Source organism: Podarcis vaucheri (genome assembly GCF_965113315.1).
Source record: "Podarcis vaucheri genome assembly, chromosome: Z".
Taxonomy (NCBI): domain Eukaryota; kingdom Metazoa; phylum Chordata; class Lepidosauria; order Squamata; family Lacertidae; genus Podarcis; species Podarcis vaucheri.
Genome location: NC_138758.1, coordinates 38,415,651 through 38,440,044, shown reverse-complemented (window position 1 = coordinate 38,440,044; position 24,394 = coordinate 38,415,651). Strand labels below are relative to the sequence as shown.

General features: G+C 46.0%; 1 protein-coding gene across 13 annotated transcripts in view; it reads left to right on the top strand.

The window, feature by feature from the left end:
- PRRC2B (proline rich coiled-coil 2B) overlaps positions 1-24,394 on the top strand; it is a gene marked incomplete at its 3' end in the record, with an annotated part of 70,911 nt that overhangs the window by 1,800 nt on the left and 44,717 nt on the right. For all 13 annotated transcript variants that reach the window (XM_082208074.1, XM_082208071.1, XM_082208066.1 and 10 more), the window contains exons 2-8: positions 15,503-15,670; positions 18,082-18,259; positions 20,253-20,355; positions 20,545-20,617; positions 20,889-21,032; positions 23,279-23,520; positions 23,604-23,725. In XM_082208074.1, coding sequence (XP_082064200.1) covers positions 15,556-15,670; positions 18,082-18,259; positions 20,253-20,355; positions 20,545-20,617; positions 20,889-21,032; positions 23,279-23,520; positions 23,604-23,725 — 977 coding nt within the window. In that variant the 5' untranslated portion in view covers positions 15,503-15,555. The remainder of the gene's footprint in view (positions 1-15,502; positions 15,671-18,081; positions 18,260-20,252; positions 20,356-20,544; positions 20,618-20,888; positions 21,033-23,278; positions 23,521-23,603; positions 23,726-24,394) is intronic.

The following is a 24,394-nucleotide window of genomic DNA, read 5'->3' as shown; positions in this document are numbered from 1 at the left end:
TTTTAAATCTGTTCTTTAAGAACTGTGCATTTAATGGGTTTGTAGGGAGAACACGCCCCTCTTCACTGTGTCTTTTTGGGGCTACAAATCATGGTTTTCATTTCCAAAGTTGTGCAGCTTTCCAGCTGTGAAATGGTGATGATGAAACGAGAACATTTGGGAAGTTGGATCTGTCTATGCCTTCAAGATGGTCACTGTGTGTCGCATCCAAAATTCTACTGTCAATGGCTGTCGCTGTAATACAAAATGAGGATTGTGACAATCAAATTTTTTTTATTGTCTTTGATCAATACCTCTTTAAGCTTTTTTTGGGGGGGGGGCATGATGAAAGGCACAAAAGGTGCTGCTACTTTTTCCTCAGGATGATGGCCTGTGTTTAAGAGTGCTTCTTATTTTCTTGAGGTGGCTTCTAGCAGGTAGAATTGCTGGGGTGTTTTTTTGGTGGAATGTTACATTAGATCTCTTCTCCAGTGCTGAGCAGTCACAGGCAGTCATTGATTTCTGTTAGCACCTAGCTTTCACACATTTTTCCAAAGTCAAGCATTTAAAGATCCAGAGCCACAGGTAAAATTGAGACGGGTGGGCTATGAAACTGTATATAAATATCAATAAACTCTGCAGATACAGATACATGCTCTTTTACTGGTTAAAGCTTGAAAGTTCCTCTCCCCCCTGCCCCCACCCTAGCCTAGTATTTGGGGTATATTCCCCATGTAGAGAGAGAGAGATGAAAGCCTCTCTTTGGGACTTTTTCTTGTAATCACAATGCCTTGGACCACAAGTGTGCTAAATGTTTGATTTTTGGGATGGAGTGGAAGGAGCTTATCCAATGTGGGGTACACTTCATTCCTCCCGCTCTGCTTTTTGCGATAGAAGGGTTATCAGTATCCCAGTTCTGAAATTGGTTGGTGATTGGGAAGGTGTCCTTGAACAGTGCACATCTGCCTTGTGACCATTCCTGGTCCATGTTAATGGTCTGTCTGGAAATGCCTCCTCCTATGTGTGTTGGGGTTAAAGATAGTGGATTTGTTTGGGCATCACTTTAAATCTGTGCCTCTCTCTATGTCATTATGCTGCAACTCCCATTAATCCACATGGCCAGTGGTCAAAGATGATGGGATGAGAGCTGTAGTCCAGTGATAGCTGGAGGGCCTCAGGTGTTCTTCACACTGGTGCTAAGCCATACTTGTCCCTGGGTAAGGTGGGTGAGGCTGCTCACCTGTCAGTCACATTGACTTCAGGTGACTTCAGGGCTTGCCAGTAGCATTTAGTGCTTTGAAGTGCTGCCGATCAAAAGATTGTTGATGCTTCAAAGCGCTAAAAGAGGGCTCTTTATAAGCCCCTTCAAGGATTGACCAGTTAATGGAATTTTCCATGGGAAGCATAACAGCACAGCCAGACCCAGGAAGCTTTAAGTCAGTTCCTATCAGTTGCTAGCACTAACTTCAAGCCCTGCTTTCTGTTGGGTCCAGCTATGCTGAGGAGCTCCCCATGGGATACTCAGGAATATATCTGATCCCAGGTGACCTGCTCTTGCCACTGATCAGCTGATTGACAGGGAGTGCAAGCCTCCCTTGTCAAGGCTCCTGATCATACAATGGCAGCTGCATCTTCACCTGCCCCATACCTTATGTCACGGATGATGTGAGAGGTGGGGCGGGTGGGTGTGATTTGGCCTCATGGGCCAAATTGGGAGCTATGCTGAGCCTTATTAGCTTATATATCTGAGTTTCTAACACTGGATCTGTTGCTCCAAAACAGAGGGAAATATTAAAGTAGACCAGTTAAGACCAGAAATGTGAAGTCCTGGGGTGGTGATGGAATGGTATGGGGGAAAATTTCTTTGTTTCCCCCCCCCCTCCCTAAACCTAGGGTTATATCCAGTGTAGTGCTACATGAGGAATTTGTTTGCACAGCAGAGTATTCTCCTCACTCCCCAAAACCAGCCTTAGGGGTTCCCGCAACCTTCTGGAGCAGAATTGGTGCAAGTGCAAAAGGAAAAGAGGATGGAAAGTCCCATTGCACAAGCAGAAATCATAAGAATGTAAGATGAGCCCTGCAGGGTTAGGCCAATGGCCTATCTAGTCCAGCATCCTGTTATCACAGTGGCCAACCAGAGGCCTGTGGGAAACCTTCAAGCAGGACCTGAGCACAAGTCCTCTCCCCTCCTGCGTTTTCCAGCAACTGGTATTACAGCCTCCAGCTGTGGAGGCAGAGCAACACCTATAATGACTAGTAGGCAAATCCTTGCACTGATGGGACTTTTGAGTTGAACACTGCCCTTAACATTTATAGATGAGCATTATTTTTTTTGGGGGGGAGAGGATGAGTCTATTGAGGGCTATTATTCATTATAGCCAAATGGAACTTCCATGCTCAGCACAGTATACCTCTTCCATGCCAGGTACGGTCGACAGACCATTCGTGAGAGTGCAGGCTCTCCATGTTTCTTGTATCGTCTGCTTTTGGTTTGAAATAGTATAAAATTTTGGCCTGCTTTTTCTTGGGGGCGTTTCTGCAGCTTGTGTAAGAGAAATTCCCAGTTCTTTGTAACTCTGAGTACCATCCCCGGACTAGATTTGGGTTACTTTGTCCCCTCCGTATATTTGAGGGCTTTGTTTGGAGGAAACTCTGAGTGTTTTAATTAGCCTCAAATAGCTTTAGATAACTTCGAGGAGTTTTGGATGGTTTCAGCAGGATTTCAAAGGGGCTTTCGAAGAGCCTCAAAGGAAGGGAGGATGTTTAGAATGCCATCCGGTGACTCCCGGAGTCCTTATCTGTGGCTGAGGTATAAGCTTGTTTTCTGGGAGTGTGTCTTGTATTATTTTTTTAAAGCTCCTACTCCCTCTGCTGAGGCTCACAGGAGACTTGCTTCAGGCACCATCTTCTTTCTCCTCTGTATACCTTTCAATATCAGGTGTTGTTGACAAACTGCATAAAGGCTGTTGCCTTTAGGCTCAGGTTTGGGCTTCTCAGGTGTATCTGGATGGCTGCTGTTGAATTCTGACTGCTGAGTTTGCTGCACTGATGCAGCAGGAAAACATTTTATAAGCAGGGCCAGGGGACCTGTGACCCTCTGGCCTTTCCAGGTACCTAGGAAACTGCCTTATACAGAATCAGACCATTGACCCATCTAGCTAAGCAGACTTGGCGGGAACTCTCCAGGATTTCAGGAAAAGGAACTTTTCCAGCCCTTCCTGGAATAGTTGCCATTGGTGATTGAACATGGGACTTTCTGCATGCAAAGCAGACGCTCCCCTAATAAGCTACAACCCTTTCATAGGGTTTTCTGATAACTCTTGGGAGGTTTCCCTACTACTCCTGCCTCTTGCCTAGGCCCTAGCTAGGATCAAGAATGGAGAAACTATGGAATTTCCTGCCGCAAGATTTGGTGGCCACCAGCTTCAGGAACATAAGGAGAGCCCTGCAGAATCAGACCAAAGGCCTATCTAGTCCAGCATCCTCTTTTCCACAGCAGCTGAATGAAAGCCCCAGTGGGAAGCCTACAAGCTGGACGTAAGAACAATGCCCTTTTCTTGCAGGTGTTGCCCAGTGACTGCTATTCAGGGACACACTGTCTCTCATTCTGAAGGCCCTGTAACAGCAAACGTGACTAGCAGCCACTGGAAAGCAGAATAGGCACATTCACAGAAAATCAAGCGATTGGTGTTTGCTAGCCTTGGTGGCTATATGCCACCTCCAGAATCAGAAACACTATGAAGTGCTGAGGAGGAGGAGCAGAAGAGAGGGCTGTTGGCCGTATGTCCTGCTTGTGGGCTTTGCTGTTGGCCACTGTTAGAGAGAAAATGCTGGAGTTGATGGGCCTTTGACATGATTTGCTCCTAAATGCCACCGACTTGGATGGCTTTAGAAGAGGACTGACAGATGAATCAAAGATAAGGCTATCAGTGGCTACTAGCCGTGGTGGCGATGCTGTGCTTCCACAGTCAGAGATGCTTCCAAATACCAGTTGCTGGAATCGTGTGTCCCTTTCTGACAACATCAGGCTAACAATCAAGATGGACAAGACTGTTGATACCAAGGAGCTTAATTAGACAGATCTGTCTTATTTAGACAAGCTCGTGGAGGTAAAAGGCTATCAGTAGCTTCCTAGAGTCCTCCAGCTATGGGGCAACTTAGAGAAAGATCTGCAGTATTTTCCTTGAAGCTTGCATTTGTTTTGTTCTGAATTGTTTCACTTGATGTTTTAATGTGTTGTAAACTGCTTTGAGATTTTTTCTTTTAAAATGCGGGTGATATCCAGAGCTCTCTCTCCTTTAAATCAGAACCAGTGAAGGCAGTGAATATCCTGTGTGAGCGTCTGAAGGGGTTGGAGGAAATGATGGTGGTTAATGAATTGAGGTTGAATCCCGACAAGACAGAAGTACTGTTTTTGGAAGACAGGGTGTGGGCGGGTGTGTGGGACTCCTTGCTCCTGAATGGGGTAACTGTGCCCCTGAATGACCAGGTGCGCAGCCTGGGAGTCACTTTGGACTCACAGGTATCCATGGGGGCACAGGTCAGTTCTGTGTTCCAGCTCCATCTGGTGTCAAGGGCGTAGCCAGGATTTTTGCTGTGGGGGGGGCAGGCCTTTGTTAGGGGGGCAGAACATCAGTTTGCTATGTATTTTTATTTATTTTTATTGATCTAGGGGGGCAGCTGCCCCTCCCTGCCCCCCTGGCTACGCCCATGTCTGGTATGCCAGCTGAGACCCTACCTGCCCACAGACTGTTTCACCATAGTGGTAGGTGCTCTGATTATCTCCATCTTGGACTACTGCAATGTCATCTATGTGAGGCTACCTTTGAAGGAGACTTGGAAACTACAACTAATCCAGAATGTAGCAGATAGACTGGTGACTAGGAGTGGCCTCCGGACCATATAACGCTGGTCCTAAAGGATTTTCATGGGCTCCTAGTATGTTTCTGAACACAACTCAAAGTGCTGGTGCTCATCTTTAAATCCCTAAGTGGCCTTGGCCCAGTATACCTGAAGGAGCCTCTCTACCCCCATTGTTCAGCCCAAACACTGAGGTCTACCTCCTGGGGTCTTCTGGCAGTTCCCTCACTGCAAGAAGGGAACTGCCAGAAGACCCCAAGTTACAGGGAACGAGGCAGAGGGCCTTCTTGGCAGTGGTGCCCTCCCTTTGGAATGCTCTCTATGTCAAGGAGATGAAGAACTTTTAGAAGACATCTGAAGGCAGCCCTGTATCAGGAAGTTTTTAGTATTTGACGTTTTATTATGTTTTTATATGTGCTGGAAGCCACCCAGAATGGCTGGGGAAACCTAGTCGGATGGATGGGTGGTTTATTATTATTATTAGGTATAGAAAGTAAATAATTCTTAATAATAATAATCCCTGCTAGATATATTGTGACTGTCACCCAGGTTTAAGGTGCCATTTGGCAATTACAGTGGTGCCCCGCAAGATGAATGCCTCGCAAGACGGAAAACCCGCTAGACGAAAGGGTTTTCCGTTTTTGAGCTGCGTCGCAAGACGATTTTCCCTATGGGCTTGCTTTGCAAGACGAAAACATCTTGCGAGTGTTCCGATTTTTTTCGCCCCCCCCCTTTTCTAAGCCACTAATAGCCTTTTAGCCGCTAATCTGCTAAGCCTTTAATAGCCGCTAAGCCTTTAATAGCTGCTAAACCGCTAATAGCGCTAAGCCGCTAATAGGGTTGCTTCGCAAGACGAAAAAACCGCTAGACGAAGAGACTCGCTGAACGGATGCGAGGCACCACTGTAGCTGAAATATCTGTTTCTAACACTGCTCCCTGCTTGTGGAATGCTCTCCCAAGGGAGGCCCTACTGGCGTCATCGCTGTCTGTTTATAAGCACCAGGCACAAATACTGTTCTTTACCAAGGCCTTTACCCCTAGTTTGCAAAGTAATTGGTTATATCCTTGGCCTTTCCCCCCGTTCATCCTTTTAGTTTAGTTTAGTTGAGGTGGATTTATCTTTTAAAATATTTTGGTTTTTATATTCATGGATTAGTATTTTAGGTCTAGTATTTATATTTTGTTTTAATGTTTCTTCTAATTCCTTATATCTACCTTCCATAGGATCATAGAATTGTAGAGTTGGAAGGGACCCCAAAGATGATCTATTCCAACCCCCTGCAATGCAGGAATCTCAGCTAAAGCATCCATGACAGATGGCCATCCAACCTCTACTTAAAAACCTCCAGGGAAGGAAAGTCCATTGCTTTTCTCATCTTATGCCCCCTTAAGAAACTATTGTTTGCATTGGAATACCAGGCGTGAAATCCTCCTCCAGGGTATAAAGGATTACCTAAAGCCTTGGCAATAGGAATTTTGGGTTGTATCCAGAGTAGACCCATTAAAATTTATGGATCTAACTTAGTCAAGATAGGCTCTGAGGTTCTCGGTTCTGAGAAGGGCTAGCACTGGATATAACCCTTTCTCTCTCCCTGCCCCTATCTTAAACCTTGCGTTTGTTTTCCTTTGCTGCTAATCTTAACAGTTGTGAAGATAAGCTTCCACTTCTGACCTGGATACATGCCAGGGCAGTGTAGATGTGTTTCTGTGCTACAGTTCATTTGCAACTGAAGAGGTAGAGAATGGGATTTGGCCAGGAGCCCAGATTGTTATCTCCTCCACACATAACTGATGGGCCAAATCTGGAAGATGGGCAGTGTCCCCCACCTGGCAATCATGTGACATTACAATGAGACATTGGTGGTGGGGGCATGGAAGCAGTGGGATCGTTTCACAGGCGGTGGCAATGTCACAGGACTGAGTGTCAGGCTCTTTGTTTGCTCCGCTTCAATGAAATACTTTACAGTTTCTTGTTGCATCTGAACTAGCAAACTATGGTTTGAGCTTGCCTTCCAAACCAGGATTCCAAACCACCATGGTTTGGCATTCCATCTGAACTGAAGCTCTGTGAGCGTTGGCAATTTTATCATTTCCATTCCCTGGTTGGAAGCTGAATTTTGTGTATGGGTGTGTGGCTGCGCAGAGATTTGAACCTGGACATTCCATTCTATTCTCTCTGGTGAGAGTGGCAGAGCACATGCTTTGCATGTAGAAGGTCCCAGGTTCCACTCCTGGCTTCTCCAGGTAATAAGATCAGGGTAGCAGGTGAGAGCCTTCTCTGCCCAAGCACCTAGAGCAGGAGTGTGGAATAGCTGAAGTAAGTATTCCAGTTAGCAAACTTTTTTTGGAAGCCGAACGTCCAATATGGCTTCCGATTGGGGAAGCTCCTGCAGCCAATCAGAAGCCACATCTTGGTTTTCAAACCTTTTCAGAAGTAGAACAGACTTCTGGAACAGATTCTGTTCGAGAACCAAGATACGACTGTACTGTGTTAGCACTGGACATGGGGCAGGTTTGTGGGTCTTGGGAAAACAGCCTTGCAGGCCTAGTTTGTCCCATGGGCTGGAGGTTTCCCACCACTGAATGGGCAGTACCAGGCTAGATGGGCAAACAGTGTGTCCTAATATAAGGCAGTTTCCAGTGTTTCCTCTGCATCTGTTTGCTGTTGCTTTTGGCAAGCGTTTCGGGTGAGATTGGCAAGTGGCCCTTAGTTCTGAACTGCTGGGTTAGGATTTTTCTAAAGACTGTCGATAATGTGTGGGTGGCTGGGTGTTTTCTAATTGCCACCTTGCAGAATCAGCCCATAGGTGTTTTCTTACCCACCTGTCCACATGCACCTGTGCCAAATCATTTGTTGCCCATCAACAGCCTTCAGGGGGAGAGAAGTAATAACGGTCTCTCCTCTGTTTTCCAAATGTTGTCCTACCTGGTAGACTCTCCCTCATCACCTTGAAGCTGGATACCTCAGGGACATTGTGTGCTCCTTTCTTGAATTTCCAGCTTACATTTTAAAAAGTCAAGTGGCTAGCCCTCGTGGATATGAATTTTGAAAAGTGTGCAGACAGTTTTTGTGCTCAGTTGCTTGGGTAGACTTTAACCTTTTGCTTTTTCTGGGCTACTAATGTTTTGGCCACCAGTGGCAAAGAACTAAGCCCTTATTTTTAAATTTTAAGCAATGTTTAGTACAATTAAATAACCTTGTTAAGTTACCTCTATTTGTTTTCTGGTTGCTCCCCATTGATTCCACATCCCTTGCACCCTGTACCAAGATCAGTGCTAGAGGATACGGTTTGCTTCCATGGTGAAAGGGAAAAGGTAGGAGGGCACTTCTGGTTCTGGCCCTTGACAGGTTTATCCCAAAGGCCATGTGGACCTTAACAACTCCAACCCTTGATCTGCACAATTTTTTTGTGAGCTGCAAGGAGGAAATTGGAAGCCCTTGCTTCCATTTTTACTAATGGAAATGTCTCATTGTGTCCAAACTGTTGTGTTTAAAACTGTATGGTTTCTTGAAGCCAGGGTCATTAACCATGGTTTGAAAGGGGGGGGGGGAAATCCAATGTAAATTGGGCTAATTTGTGTTGTAAGATAACCTGATGCCCCCAGGGAGCAATCCGGTTCAGCACATTTATTTTACTTGTACGTTAGTACTTCAGTTGACGAACTTAATATATTCTGGAAGTCCGTTCTTAAACCAAAACTGTTCTTAAACCGAGGTACCACTGTACTTAGTAAACCAACCAACCAACCAACCAACCAACCAAACAAACAAATAAATTGAAATGGCCAGACTTGTCTAAATATTGTTGTTGCACTTTGCATCTGTTCATGATACTCATTAGCTTACAAAATGGAAAATCCTCAGAAAAACTGGGGGAATATTTTTTTCACTTTCCACTCAAATCCAGCCTAGAGTTACCCTCATAGCACCTCAAAGCTAGGTTAGCCATTCTCTGTTCTAGACAGTTAACTAGCATCAGACCTCATTGGCTTCTGCAAGGTGACAGCAACCATGTCTTTCATGGTGGCTGTCGTGTCTTCTCTTGTGTGGGTATCTCATATGGTGTCCTTTGGGCATTCGACTACAGTGTCCATTATACCTGACCATCGGCTGTGCTGGCTTCAAAAGGTAGTGAAGGCTGCCACCTTGAAAGGAGTTAAAAGAGGGTTAGATGAATTCATGCAGGAAAAGGCTATTGTTGGCTACTAGTCATGAAGACTGTGTTCATCACCATCCACTGTCGGAGGCCTCTGGGTGCCAATTGCTAGGAATTGCAAGTGGGGAGATTGCTGTTGCCCTCATGTCCTGCCTCCCAAAGGCACTTGCAAGAAGAGGACTAGGTGGGCCATTGGCCTTTTCGAACATGACTTTTCTTACTATCTTTTGGCTGGGATTGACGGGTTCTAGTGGCACTATACCCTATTGCAGTGTTTCCCAACCTTTTTTGGGCAACGGCACACCTGTTTAATGAAAAAAAATCTCGCGGCACACCACCATTACAGCCCCGTGACGTCAGCGCGCAGCGTCACGCTGGGAGGGACGCACGAAAGTGAAAGTTTTTTCCCTCCCCCTTGCCGGGGAACCTCCAAGCTTTGGGGGTGGGAGGAGGCAGCAGAGCGAGGGACTGAGGGACGGCGGCAACTGAGGCGGCGGCGGCTGTTGTGGTGGTGGCGGCGATAGCGGGCGGAGGAGGGGGCGGCGGCGGGGCTTGAGGAGCCGTCGCCGGGAGTTGTTGCTGCTGTTGTTGCTGCTGCTGCCCGGACATGCCGGCCTCCTCCTCCTCCGCTGTCTCGCGCTCCTCCCTTTTGCACGCGCTGCCCCGCCGCTCGGCACCACCACCGCGGAGCCGCCCCCGGCTCGACGCGGATCCTCGCCGCCTCTCACCGCCCGACTCGCCCGCCTCCCTCCCACGGCACACCAGCCAACGTCTCACGGCACAGTAGTGTGCCGCGGAACACCGGTTGGGAAACACTGCCCTATTGTATACCACAATTAAACCTTGCCTAGGCGCCTCCCCCCCAGTGAAATTTATTATTATTATTTATTTCATTTCTATGTCCCTTTTGCAGTTTAAATAAAAAAAATCTTAAAACAATTCACAACACATTAAAACATCAAATAAAACAATCCAGAATAAAAAAATGCAAGCTTCAAGGAAAATATTGCAGATCCTTCTCTAAGTGACATTTTGCTTTCTCCCATACTTATTTAACTTAATAGCTGCCCCATAGCAGAAGGACTCTAGGAAGTCAGTGTGGTGTAGTGCTTAGAGTGATGGACTAGGACCTGGGAGATCAGGGTTCAAATCCCCACTCTGTCATGAACCTCACTGAGTGACCTTGGGCCAGTCACAGCCTCCATACCTACCTCACAGGGTCGTTGTAGGGATTAATTGAATGGGGGAATGAAGCATGTGCTCTTTAGAGAAAAAGGTTGGATATAAATGCAACAAATAAGCTCTTCTGCTTACCTGTCTTAAGAAAGCTGCAGGGATCAGCCAGATGGAGATGTCAGTCGCCAGCCTGGCATCCAGAGACCTCCATGTGGTCACAGTCAGACCTGTGCCAGTTGCAAAATATGAATTGTAGAATCATAGAGTTGGAAGAGACCACAAGGGCCATCGAGTCCAACCCCCTGCCAAGCAGGAATCCTGGTGCCTAGACAATTTTGGACACTGCAGAGTGGCGACCCAATATGAGCATGTTCTGCCACTTTCCCTGCATTGTCAGGTGCCCATTTCACTCTGTGATCATCAGCTGCTTTACACATCTTGCAAAGGCACATCTTTTTTGCTCAGGGTTTCGTGAGGACCAACATGGTCCTAAGACTGGACCATGTTGTCTCTGAATTCCTGTTTTTATAATGCTGCTGTTCTTTGTGAAAGATGCTGTATATTGTGTAGGGCTTTTAAATTATGAAGTGCTTTATAAATACTGATAAACCTTTGGTGGGCTCTGTGTTGGCTGTACCTTATGATGTAGATCAGGGGTCAGCAATTTTTTTCAGCAGGGGGCTGGTCCACTGTCCCTCAGACCTTGTGGGGGGGGCGGACTACTATTTTGGAGGGGGGAATGAATTCCTATGCCCCACAAATAACCCAGAGGTGCAGTTTAAATAAAAGGACACCTTCAACTCATGTAAAAACACGCTGATTCCTGGACTGCGGGCCGGATTTAGAAGGCAATTGGGCTGGATCTGGCGCCCGGGCCTTAGTTTGCCTACCCATTATGTAGAACTCTCAAGGTAATCACCAGTACTTTGACTGTTTCTGGAAGCATCTGGGTAACCAGAGCTGATGTGAAAGTTGTGGCTATAGAGAATAAGAATAAGAATTGTACCTGCTTTAGTCAATCTGGCTGGTCCTAGCAGGTGCATTTCATTCATGCCCATCAAGGTGGGGCTGAGGAGCAAGCAGCCCCTTCCTCTGCAGCTTGCCTAGGTATTCCACTGGCATAATAACTATTTCTAGTTTTGCACTGTTTAGAGCAGGGGTTTTCAGAACTCCCAACTCCCATCCCTGAACGATGGCCAAGCTGGCTCAGGCTGATGGCAGGTGGAGCCAAAGCAATGTCTTGAGGGCGACATATCTCCCTTCCCTTGCCACAGTGCAGTGGCCGACCAAAGTATTTAAGCACTGGTTTATCCCCCAGCCATGTGTAAAAGGGTGGGAGTGTGAGACTGGGGTGGGAGGCAAGCACCCACTTGGTAGTTTTCCTTCTTCTGCCCTTCTCTACACACCCTCTCCTAACCAGTGTCCTACCAACAGCTTTCTAGTACTGTTTATTTATTTACTTATTTTATTGCATTTTTCTCACTTTCCTTCAAGGAGCTTAATGTGTCCCCCCCTTTAATCCCCACGAAAACCCTGTGATGTACGTTATAGGCTTAGAGGTAGTGATTGGCCCAGAGTCACACCCAGTGAGCTTCATGGCCTTGAGGGGGGCAGGCAGTCATGGGGCAGCCCCCTTTCTTGCCTGTGCACCTTTTGTGCTTTAAATTTCACCACCTTCCTTCTTTACATGTGACTGGGGCTGGGCCACTTTTGGAAAGGCATGAAGGGATCCAGCCCAAGCAGCTCTCGTGAAACCTTTTTGATAGTAACACTCTCCAAACATCCTTCCTTGAGATGTGGCAGTTGTTCATTCCTTCCTCTATCATTGTTCCGATGCGAACTGGGATTGTGAGAAAGGGTTGTTGCTAGGGCTTCTCGTTGACATCTCCAGAATGTGATCTGTTTCACTGGCTTTTCTTGAAGGATTACCACCTGCCCTCTCCCTTTTTCTTTTTCTTCTTCTTCTCCATCCTCTGTTAACCACCTGACATCTGCTACTGCAAATGTTCCCCTTCCTGCAAGGATCTGGGGAATTGTGTTGTCAATGGGAGTGCGCAGAGTGTGCAGGTTGATGAGTCACTGTTTTCCTGTTGTATATACATGCGTGCAATCGCTTTGATTCTGTTAAATTGCCAAGCGCAGGCCGGTCGCTATTGGGCCTTCCTCACATCCCTGTTGCTGCCAAGGCCACAGCGATCCAGACCTAACGAGTAGCACTAACTCATTATGCAGAAAAGACTGAACTGATATTGCCACAACAGGAAAAGCAACTGCAAATAGGTAGATTATTCGGGTCTTTATTTGCATTAATACTGTTTTGCTGATTAATATTTGGGGAGCATGCCAAGTCTTCTTATGCTTGGGGACTTGTGATGGGTTCATCATCACCCTTTGCCTTGCTCTGGTCAGAGTCGAGGAACTCCAGGCCATGGGGCTGGAAGTGGCCCTCCAGACCTCTCTGTCCTACCCTCATAATTTCCCCCAGCCACACCTCTCACCAGCCCTGCTTTGCACCTCCCTTGAGTGTTTTTGCTTGGCTGCAAAGAGTCTCCTTAAAATCTGAAATTGCCACTTGCTTGCCTGGATGGGGTAAAGAGAAGGGTTTGTTAGTGTATGCAGAAACTAGCCTACTGTAGAAGCGTGAATTTTAAATTTGTTGCTTTACCTACTTTTGCATCTGGCCCACCCACCAGTGCCATTTGGCTACCACTTTTCTCTCTGTCTCTGTCTCTCTCTCCCTCCCTCTCTCCCCCTCTTTCCCTCCCTCCCTTCCCCCCCACAACACACACACACACACACACACACACACACACACACACACACACACACAGAGCAATCTTTATGAAGTCCCAGCGGCCTAGAGCCATAGCAAAGCAACTTAATAAACCTGGGAAACAAACACAAACAACCTCAGTGGACTCATTTTCTAGCATGGAAGGGTTGTTTAAAGAGAACCCACAGGACAAGTTATCCTCCTGAAATATTGGCTGTTTTAAATAAAGCAGTAGGCTTTCTTTATGGAGAAATTAACATAAAGTGCCCAGTTCTTGTGGGTGTGGAATGTTTGTCCAAAATGTTCTACATCCTGGGACCAAAGGAAAGTATGCACGACCCGCCCCCGCCCCCAGACTCTGGAGAGCAGCAGTTGTTGTTAACAGCTGACTACATACAACTCTGCTGCTACTCCCTTCCTGTTTGGTCTATTCGTTTTGAACAGGTTATACCCCTCAATTCCTATATTCCAGTCATGAGTCTCATCCCACCAGCTTTCAGTAATGTCTGCCATTCAGTAATGCCTGCCATCCTGTATTAAAAACTCCAGTTCATCTTGTTTGTTTCCCATGCTCTGTGCATTTTGTAGAGACAACTGAAACCATGAGTTGTTCCCTGAAGCTGCTTCTTTCCTGTAGTTTCTTGCCCTTTAGCAGGAGCACCACCTCAGTTTCCTGTGCATCAGTGAAACTACCATATATACTCAAGTATAAGCCTATTTGCATATATGTGATGTTTTATGTCGGAGGTGTTGTTCTTAATAGAATTCATAGAATTGTAGAGTTAGGAGGGGCCCTACAATTTCATGATTCTATGAATTCTGTTAAAAACAGTAACAGATACATTAAAACATCCCCCACATATGCAAAAAGGTCATAGATAGTTAAAAGTCAAACACCTGAATAAAAAGGAATGTCTTTTTGGAATATTATTTTTAATGCTAGTTTTGGTCATTTCCAGAGGGTGGTGTGTGTGTGTGTGTGTGTGTATGTGTGCGCGCGCATATGTGCTTTTCCTGTGGAGCCTTCAATGTGGGGCTCCTCAGGGTTCAATTTAATCCCCTATGTATTTAAACAACTTCATGAAACTGCTGTGCAGGGTCATCGGAGTTTTGGAGTATGTTGTCAGCAGTTTGCTGAAGACACACAGCTGTATTTCTCTTTTACATCTGCAGCTGTGGCAGTGGATGTGCTGGACCGTTATCTTGCCTTGGTAATGGACTGGATGAGAGCCAAAAAACTGAAGCTCAGTCCAGATAAGACTGAGGCTCCGTTAGTGGGGGTTGCTTAGAATGGATGGATGGGAGGTTGCCTGCTCCTGATGGGGTTGCACCCCATCTGAAGGAGTGGGGGCGAGGGATATGTACCTAGGGGGTACTTCTGGATCTTTTGCTTTTGATTGAGGCTTAGGTGGCCTCAGTGGTGTGGAGTGCCTTCCATCAGCTTCAGCTAGTGGTCCAGCTGAGCCCCTATCTTGACAGGGATAGCCTAGCTTCTGTTGTCTGCTCTGGTAGCCTCTAGGTTAGATTACTGCAGGGCTCAGCAAACATTTTCAGCAGGGGACCGGTCCACTGTCCCTCAGACCTTGTGGGGGGCTGGACTATATTTTTTTTGGGGGGGATGAACGACTTCCTATGCCCCACAAATAACCCAGAGATGCATTTTAAATAAAAGCACACATTCTACTCATGTAAAAACACGCTGAGTCCTGGACTGTCCGCGGGCCGGATTTAGAAGGCGATTGGGCCAGATCCGGCCCCTGGGCCTTAGTTTGCCTACCCATGGATTACTGCAATGTGTAATGAGTAGGGCTGCCTCTGAAGGTTTGGAATCTTGAGCGGTCAAGTTGCCCACTGGGGTTAGGCGGTTTGAGCACAGGATTACACCAATTCTGGCACAGCTGCACTGGCTGCCAATTAGTTTCCAGGCTCAATTCAAAGTGCTGGTTTTGACCTATAAAGCCTTAAACGGCTCAGGACCACAATACCTCAAGGACCACCTCTCCCCACATGAACCGACCCAGACCCTGCACCCATCGTCTGATGCCCTTCTTTATGTGTCCCCTCCACGAGAAGCCTGGAAGGTGACAGAATGAGAACAGGCATGCTTGTGGAATGCTCTCCCCAGGGAGGCTCACTTTGTGCCTTCATTGCACATCTTTAGGTGCAAGGCAAAACCATTTCTTTATAAATGAGCCTCTGGGTGATTAACATTCTATGGCCTTTTAAATCTGTTTGTGAGAGGGGAATATTGGTTTGTTTTTTGTTTTATTATGTATTTTCATGTTGTGAACTTCCCTGCAATCTTTGAATGAAGGGTGCTGTACAAATTAAATATAAAGAATAATAGTAATATATGAATATGAGTATTTTTCTTAAAATATTGTAAATTGCTTTGAGGTGCTATGACAAAAAAACTATTAACACATTTAATAAATAATAACAATAATAACAAAAGTAGGTCAATAAGATGCTTAGAATGCAGATTGATATTGTCCTTTATGTAAAAACGTGGTTGTTGTTTTTTACTGTACTGCTTTTCTCCTCCCCCGCACCTCAGGCAGATCGGGAGCGGCGCAGAGAAATTTCTTTACTAGATGACATTTCATCGCAATGTCCGATCGTTTGGGGCAACTTACCAAGGGAAAGGATGGGAAAAGCAAGTACTCCACTCTCAGCCTGTTTGATAAGTATAAAGGAAAGTCAGTAGAAGCTATCAGGACCACAGGTAAGCAAGGAGGGGGGGAGTGAACTTGGAGGGAAGTGGAGAGGACTATGGGCTAGAGGCTTTGGATTCATGGACAGTCTTCTGTGCAATAACAGTTGCCTTGCAAATAAGCTCACATAAGTTACCAGCCTGGTAGGAGGAAGGTTCAAGGCTCAGCGGCAAAGCATCAGCTTTGCATGCCAAAGGTCTTAGATTCATCCTCTGGCATCTGAACACAGGGACTGCAGAAGAACTCACTGTCTCAAATCCTGGAGGACGTCAACCGATCAGTGCAGATAACAGTGACCTGGGTGATAGGGCTTTGTGGAAGGGCATTTGTGCTTCTGTTTGTGCATCCAAGGCCAGTGCTCGTAGCTATGAAAGCAAGTGAAGGATGACTTGAAACAGTTTAATCCCTCCAAGGTCTGGGAGACTGCTCTTTTAGAAAGATCAGTGTATAAACTGAGCATCTCTAGAGGTCAAAGCAAGAATAATTTCCTTTCTATTTGATATGATTTTATTGAGTACGCTTATAATATGAAACATGGCCAGTCACCCCAGCTGCATTTAAATGGATCTGGCTGATTCAGGCAAATAACTGCACTAGTGGGTGAGTTTGCAGGAGTCATCATTCCTCCCACCCCTTCAAAAATAAGGGATAACTTAAGTTGATTCTCGAGTATTATATTTTATGTGCCTTTTTTATACCTCCCCAACCTGTCTTTAAGGGACGTGGGTGGCGTTGTGGGTTAAACCACTGAGCCTCTTGGGCTTGCCGATCAGAAGGTTGGCGGTTCGAATCCCTACAACAGGGTGAGCTCCCGTTGATTGGTCCCTGCTCCTGCCAACCTAGCAGTTCAAAAGCACATCAAAGTGCAAGTAGATAAATAGATACTGCTATGGCGGGAAGGTAAACGGCGTTTCCGTGTGCTGCTCTGGTTCGCCAGAAGCGGCTTAGTTATGCTGGCTACATGACCCGGAAGCTGTACGCCGGTTCCCTCAGCCAATAAAGTGAGATGAGCGCCGCAACCCCAGAGTCGGCCACGACGGGACCTAATGGTCAGGGGTCCCTTTACATTTAACCTGTCTTTAAAAATAAAAAAATATACTTTTCAAGTTTATACATTTCACTAATTTTATACATTTCACTAATTTTACAATCATTTTGCCATTTCAAAACTTGACTTCCTTCCTCCTCTTCTTGTGGTTCCTTAAATTTATTTTTTAATATCTTCTGCATATCCAAATTAACTTAATTTGCTCATTTATTCTTGCTCATTTTCTTTAAATATATACTCTTATGAAACTGCAGGTTATTACAATAATCCTGCCAATGTTTTTATCTGTTTACAAGTTATGTGTAAAAAGTCAATAACCCATTTCCATTCTTTTATAAAAAGTTTGTTATCTTGATTCTTATTTTCCAGTAAGTTTTGCCATTTCTGCATATTCCATAAATTTTTGTATCCATTCCTCCTTTGCTGGGTTGACTTTTTTCCATTTTGGGGCAAGTAACATTCTTGCTGCTATAGCAGCGTCACCTGCGGAGAAAGATGCTTGGAAAGTGTGCTAATTCTTGTGGTTTTTCTTTATTAACACCCAATCTCCCCCCACTTTTTTCTTTTGAACAACTCCCTGCTCATTTATCTGAGTCCCAAACAGCTTAGGACTCCAATACCCAAAAGACTGTGTCCTTCCCTACCCACTTTATTAGGTGCTAAGATTGGCAGAGAGAGCCCTCTTAGTACTTCTGCCTCCCTCAGAAGTTCAGGGCTGGGGGTGGCGTGGGAGAGGACCTTCTCTGAGACTGCCCCTAGGCTGTGGAACTCCCTCCCCACAGAGGCATCTTCACCATATAGTTTCCTTTTAATGCTGAAGTCTCATCTTTTGATGGGTGTATATTTTTAGGCTGCACCTTGTTTCTGTGATTGCAAGTTGTCTTTAAGCTGTTTTTAATGTTTTAAAGGGAGGCGGGTGCTGTGGTCTAAACCACAGAGCCTAGCGCTTGCCGATCAGAAGGTTGGCAGTTCGAATCCCCATGACGGGGTGAGCTCCCGTTGCTCAGTCCCTGCTCCTGCCAACCTAGCAGTTCGAAAGCACGTCAAAGTGCAAGTAGATAAATAGGTAGGAAGGTAAACGGCATTTCTGTGCACTGCTCTGGTTTTGTCAGAAGCGGTTTAGTCATGCTGGGCACATGACCCGGAAAAACTGTCTGCAGACAAACGTCGGCTCCCTTGGCCAGTAAAGCGAGATGAGTGCTGCAACCCCATAGTCGTTTGCGACTGGACTTAACGGTCAGGGGTCCCTTTACCTTTTTAATGTTGCGTTTTAATTGTTGCAACCTATGCTGGGACCTTAGTGTGAAGGGCTGATGGTTTTATTTGGTAATGATAATGGTAATAATAAAAATTAAAAGCGCTCTCCCTCTCCAGTTATTCCTAGACATGGCTTACAGAGTCTTGGGAAAGTTGCTGCTGCCCGGCGCATGCCACCTCCTGCCAATTTGCCAAGTTTGAAGTCTGAGAACAAAGGAAACGACCCTAATATCATCATCGTACCCAAGGACGGCACAGGATGGGCAAACAAGCAGGACCCGCCAGACCAAAAGAGGTAGGAGGAGGAGGAGGAGCACCACCCTCAACCCCCTGGTCCTTTGCTTGGAGGAGGCAGTGCCTTCTGCATTCAGCTTGAGTTCTCTGAGTATTTTTATTTTATTTATTTTATTTCTAGACCACCCTTCATTTGAGAATTACAAGGTGGTTTACAGTATAAAAACACAAACATAAAGTAATAACAAAGCAACCCCCCCCCCCGGTTTAAAAGTCCATGATTGTGTAATCAGCTAAAGGCTTGGGAGAAGAGGAAACTTTGTCTGGCGCCTAAAGATATGTAACGAAGACTCTATAGGGAAAGCATCCCACAAATGGAGAGCCACTGCAAAAAGACCTGTTCTTGTGTTGCCACTCTCCAGACCTCTCATGGAGGGGGCACCTGATCACAGGATCCAGGTCGGTTCATATGGGGAGAAGTGGTCCTTGAGGTATTGTGGTCTTGAGCTTTTTAATGCTTTATAGCTCAAAACCAGCACTTTAGATTGGCTCAGAGGGCCAGGATTGGTGTTATATGCTCAAACCATCTTGCCCCAGTGAACAGCCTGGCTGCTGAATTCTGCACCAGCTGAAGTTTCTGAACCGTCTTTAGAGGCAACCCTACATATAACTTGTTGCAGTAATCTAACCTTAGAGGTCACCAGAGCATAGGTAACGGACGTTAAAGTACACCTGCTGAAATAAATAGCGCTAAGTTGCGTCCATTAATGGGTCTGCTCTGAGTATAACCAGCATTGAGTTGTATCCAATGTTATTCACACCATACATTTAAAGCACAACAATACCACTTAAAAACATTTTGACTTCCTTACCAGAGGATTTTTGGAACGGAGCAGATTAACCATCTATCCCTAACACAAGGAACCCATGCAATATTGGCTTTGTTTCAAGCAAATCACAGCTAATGCTGAGTCCATTGCTTGTGGTCAGCTGCTGTTAATAAAAAACAGAAGCAATATTTTTCCAAACCCCCCTTTTTTGCGGCTGCACTAGAAGAGGATGGGTGTGAGGTATGCAAGCCCAAGATTGGCCTAGACTTTTTCCTTTCACACTGGACAGTGGCTCCATCTTCTGGGGATGGGGAAGGGTGGTGGGAGCTTGCTGAGATGCTCAGGCTGCTGCGTGGTGCAGGTGTCCAAGCAGCTCCCAGACTTTGAGCTGGGAATGGAGGACCACCACAGAACTGCCAGGTCAGTTCCAACTCTCTGCTGAAACTTCCAAGCAGTGGAAAAGGCGGGAGTCATCATTCTTGCTAAACTGCTGCAGCGTAGATCGGATCAGAAGAATGTTTATTTGCATCAGCCACTAGCCATAGCAATAAAATAAAATAAGATGTACTGAAGGTAGAGGTAAAAACTTAGCTATACAAAATACATTTTGGAGGTTTACATCAATAATCAAATAATAGACTGCAGCGCACAAATTTATTTTATTTGTAGAAAATATTTATATACTGCTGCATCATAAAAATACATCACAGCGATTTACAGCAATATAAAACAGTACAGTAAAACCAATTAAAAAAGTAAAAACCAAAAATCTTTTTAAGAAAAACATACCAATAGACTATTGTGACGGGTATACTCTTAATTGCCTGTATAGGCCTGACGGAATACAAATGTTTTCAGCAGGCACTTAAAAGTTGGCACAGCCGGTGCCAGCTGAATCTCAGTTGGCAGCCTTTTCTACAGGACTGGGGCAATGACACTAAAAGCTCAATTTATCATGGTCATCAAATGAGCCTCACCAACTCAGGGAATGGCCAGAGATGCTCTTGCAGGCTATCTTGGTGATTGATCTGGGATATAAGGGTTCAGGCGGTCTTTGTGGGTATCCTGGACCAAGTTGTTCAGGGCTTGGTTGCAGTGTAGAGAGGGCTTAGGTTGCAGTTGTGGCTTAATGGCAGATGTCTTTCAAGCTGGTCTTGATTTTGGGGCTTGGCCCACATAGCATGTGCAGTGTTTTAACTCTCCCCTGTTCTTGCCTTCCTCCAGTTCCAGTGCCACGGCCGCACAGCCGCAGGAGTTGCTGCCGCAGCAGGATTTGCAGAAATCTGTCTCCAGTTTACAGAAGCTGACGCAGTCAATCAGTCAGGAGGTGAGAGAATCATATTGGTTTTTCATGCCCCATGCACATTCCATCTTTGATTGAAAAGTGCTGCTTTCCTTGTCTGCTCAACTCTCTTGGACATGGGTTGCCAGTCTGCCCATTCATATTAAGTCCCAAAGCTGTCAGGTCCTGATCCAGCTGGACTCTTCTTCATTCTCTTTTTGTCTTCTTCCACAGAGTACAAATTCAGTGCCAGGTGGACCAAAGTCATGGGCACAGCTGAATGGAAAGCCAGCCGGACCAGAAGGTGGTAAGTATAGGCAACCCCCCGTTTGTGCAGAGGTTGTGTTCTGGGTCATTGCACATGTTGCTGGGGCGCACATAAGCCCATCCCCTTCTGGGGCCGAAAAAGGTATGCTTGTCAGTGGTCACATGTGCCTCGAAACCACATGAAACAGAAGTTGCATATTTTGTTCTTCTGGTTTTGTCTCTCCACCTAAGAAGGAGGAATAGCTTTTGGAGCATAGAGCCCCAGCCTCTCTGCCTGATCACCTTGTCCCTCTTTTCTCCCCCCTCATCAGGTTCAAGGGCCTCAAGCCGACAGTTATCCTTCTCTCCCGAGGAGTTTCCAACGCTGAAAGCAGCTGGCAAGCAGGACAAGGCTGGCAAAGAAAAGGGCGTCTTAGATCCGTCGTATGGGCCCGGACCAAGCCTCCGCCCCCAGAGTACGTAAACAGTAGGAGCCAGAGTCCTTCTCTCACTGTAGCAGACTCATTTCCTGGCCTCAGATGTGCACACAGATGTTCAAACACCTCAGTGGCACAATGTAATGCCCCATCTGCACTATTTATTAAGCAGTATCCTACCACTTTAAACAACCATGGTTCCTCCCCCCCCCAAGGATTCTGGGAGCTGTAGTTTGTTAAGTTTTAAGAGCTGTTAGGAGGCCCTTTCATAACAAAACTGCAGTTCTTAGAGTTCCCTGGGAAGAGGGATTGATTACTAATCCTCTCTGGTATTTTTAGCTTTGTGTGGGAATAGGTGTCTCCTAACAATGCACAGCAATCTTAACAATCTAACAATCCACACTTCCCAAGATGCTTTGGGGGGAAGCCACATCTGTTTAAAGTGCTATCATTCTCCTTTAAATGTATAGCGCGGATAGGGCCTAAATTGCTCCTGAAGGTGGTACTTAGCACTTGCAAGATTGAATGGAATATTCACAATAAATTGATTTAAATGCTGGAAATGCACATTTTTCTCCATACATGGTGGGAATGCCCATTCATAACTAATCATTGGAGGCAGATAGTATAGGCTATAACTCTAATTAAATAGGAACCACTCTTGAGACTCAGCCCAGTATTGATTCTGTTTTAATGTAATCGGGGATGAAATGGTTACAAACCTGAAATCACAAAATATATCTTGTTGGTAGCTGCCAACCCAGCGTGGACCCAGAAACAGAAGTGTCAGCAAGCTCCAAAAAGGAAAGGAATTTGTTGATAAGATATATGGAATCAGACAGAAATGGATAAGTTAATCAAACTTGTTCAAACGAGAGAAGGAAGGTTTCAGATTGTTGATTTTGCAGAGAGGAGGAAATGTTTTGTTGAGTCCAGGGACACAAGATAGGGAAATGTAAGATGGAAAAGACAACACTAGGAACATGGGCCTGGTGGGTGGCCTAGAGGACAGCCGGTTTGTTTTGGTGTTTTCTCCCTGTTCTTGTCTCTTACAAGGGTACTGTGAACACTTGGCATCTCCAGCTCCCCCTTCTCCGCTTGGAGACAAGGGTGAAAGGTGGAACCTGTTGGCCATAGTGATGTTTGTGATTTACTGTATTGTGCACAGCTGTGATTGGCCAGCAGAGTAAATGCACAGCAAATACTCCAGGGAGTCTCTGAATTATAGGAAGTTTATGAATAGGGTTGGGGCTGGGGTGGGGAGGGGAGGGGGGGAGACCCAGGACTGTTGGACTAATGCTATGGATTATGGTACAGAAAAAATGCTTCTGGTAGGGCTCTGCCCCACCTTGCCCTGCTGACCAGCTTCCCTTGATAGGAACCTTTGAAAAACTCAGCTGTGTGTTCAGACAGTGGTGTATTTTGCTAGTTCTGAAGCAGAGATCTAGTTTATTTGCCATTTTCACAATGTGGAACTCCCAAGAGTTGACATTTCCCATTAATAAAGCAGCCAACATTCTGAATTCAATATGCCATATCTCCACCGTACTCCCTGCAAGATTCAAGGCTTTCATATACATTCATATAAGGCAAAGGTGGGGACCCTGCAGCCCTCCTGATACTGTTGGACTCCAGTTCCCATCAGCCCTCAGTAGCCAGGGATGATGAGAATTATAGTCCAATAATATCTGGAGTTCCATTGGCTCCCCATATCTGATATAAGGGTCCATGGCTGCTGTTTTCCAGTATAAAGCAGCCTTTCCCAAACTTGATTCCCTCCAGATGTTTTAGACTATATGTCCGCATCAACCCTGACTCTTGGCCATGTTGACTGGGTCTTGGCAGTTGCAGTCTAAAATGTCTAGAGGGCACCAGGCTGGCAAACACTGCCTTAATGTTTCAAATGGTACCTGTGGATTGAGTTAAGAGCATGGGAGTTGATAAGTAGTAACAATGCAGCCATTTCAATTTCAAAACAAACAAACTGTTCTTTATATTTCCTAGTAGCAGCAGCAGCAACAACAATAACTGTAGCCAGACAAAAACATTCCTCTTTAACATTCACATCCAATGCCCTTTTAAAATGTGTTAGGGAGGGGGGTTATCAGGTTCTCTTTGTTTTTATTTTGATTATGTATTTTGTGTTTTTATATTGTGATTTTATCCTGTGAACTGCCCTGAGACCTGTGGGTATAGGGCATTGGGCAGTATACAAAATTTAATAATAATAATAATAATAATAGTAAAAATGGTCATCTTAGAACTGTGGTTTCCCCTCCACACAGATGTCACGAGTTGGAGGGAGGGCGGCGGCAGAAACATAACCCCTGCTGCATCTTTGACCGCCTCCCTGGCTGAGCTGGGCTGCAAGACCTCCAGCGCAGGAGACGGAGCCCCTTCCTCAGCAAACGCCAGTGACCTTAAGGAGCCCTCTCTCCGCTCAACTCAGCCGATCCGCAAGGGGGCTTCGCAGTTCATGGCCAATGCCTACCAACCCCCAACTTACCATGACATGCTACCAGCTTTCGTGAGTCTTCTCCTTCTTGCTGTCTCTTTTGACACTTGTGTTTTGAACTTTTGAGTTGTGAACTCTCGTTCATTTCTTTCCAGATGTGCTCAAACCAACCATCCGAGACTCCTGGGCCTGTGGACCGCGGGTCCTTCCCCCTCCCACAGTTTCGCCTGGAGCCCCGTGTCCCTTTCAGACAATATCAGACCAACGACCAAGATGGGTAAGGCTGTTGCTAGTTAGACAGGTTCATGTCAGTTGCTACCAGCTACGATGGCTGTGTTCTGTTTCCAAGACCAGTAGTGCTGGAGACCACAGGAAGGGAGAGTGCTCTTTTGCTCGAGTCCTGCTTGCCTGTTTCCCGCAGGAATATGGCTGGCCACTGTGAGAAGAGGATGCTGGACTGGATGGGCCATGGCCCTGATCCAGCAAGGCTTTTCTTAAGTTCTTTAAAGGCAAGGAGCATTATCAGAACAACTGGCTCATCTGTCACAGCAGCTGAGCCTTTGTAGTGCTGGTCGCGACTGGTGAGAGTTATAGTCCAAGATAGCTGTGTTGGTCAAGACTGATGGGAGTATTAATCCCAAAATGACTGGGCTAGTCAGGGCTGAGGGGTGTTGTAGTTCAAGATAGTCATTCTGGCCAGGACTGATAGGTGTTGGAGTATTCCAGGTTGGCCAAGAAAAGAGACACTACGTACTTCTCTCTGGTTCTCGCTGGGGAGATGGGGGGGGGGGAGGTATTGCATGACAGCCATGGCAACGGGAAGGGGGTTTAACCCTGTTGCACACGTCCCATTTGTGTATTTTGTTTCGTTTGTACATCACTCTGCGATCCCATGTGATGAAGGGGGCTTATAATGATGATTGATGATGAAGGCAATGATACCTTC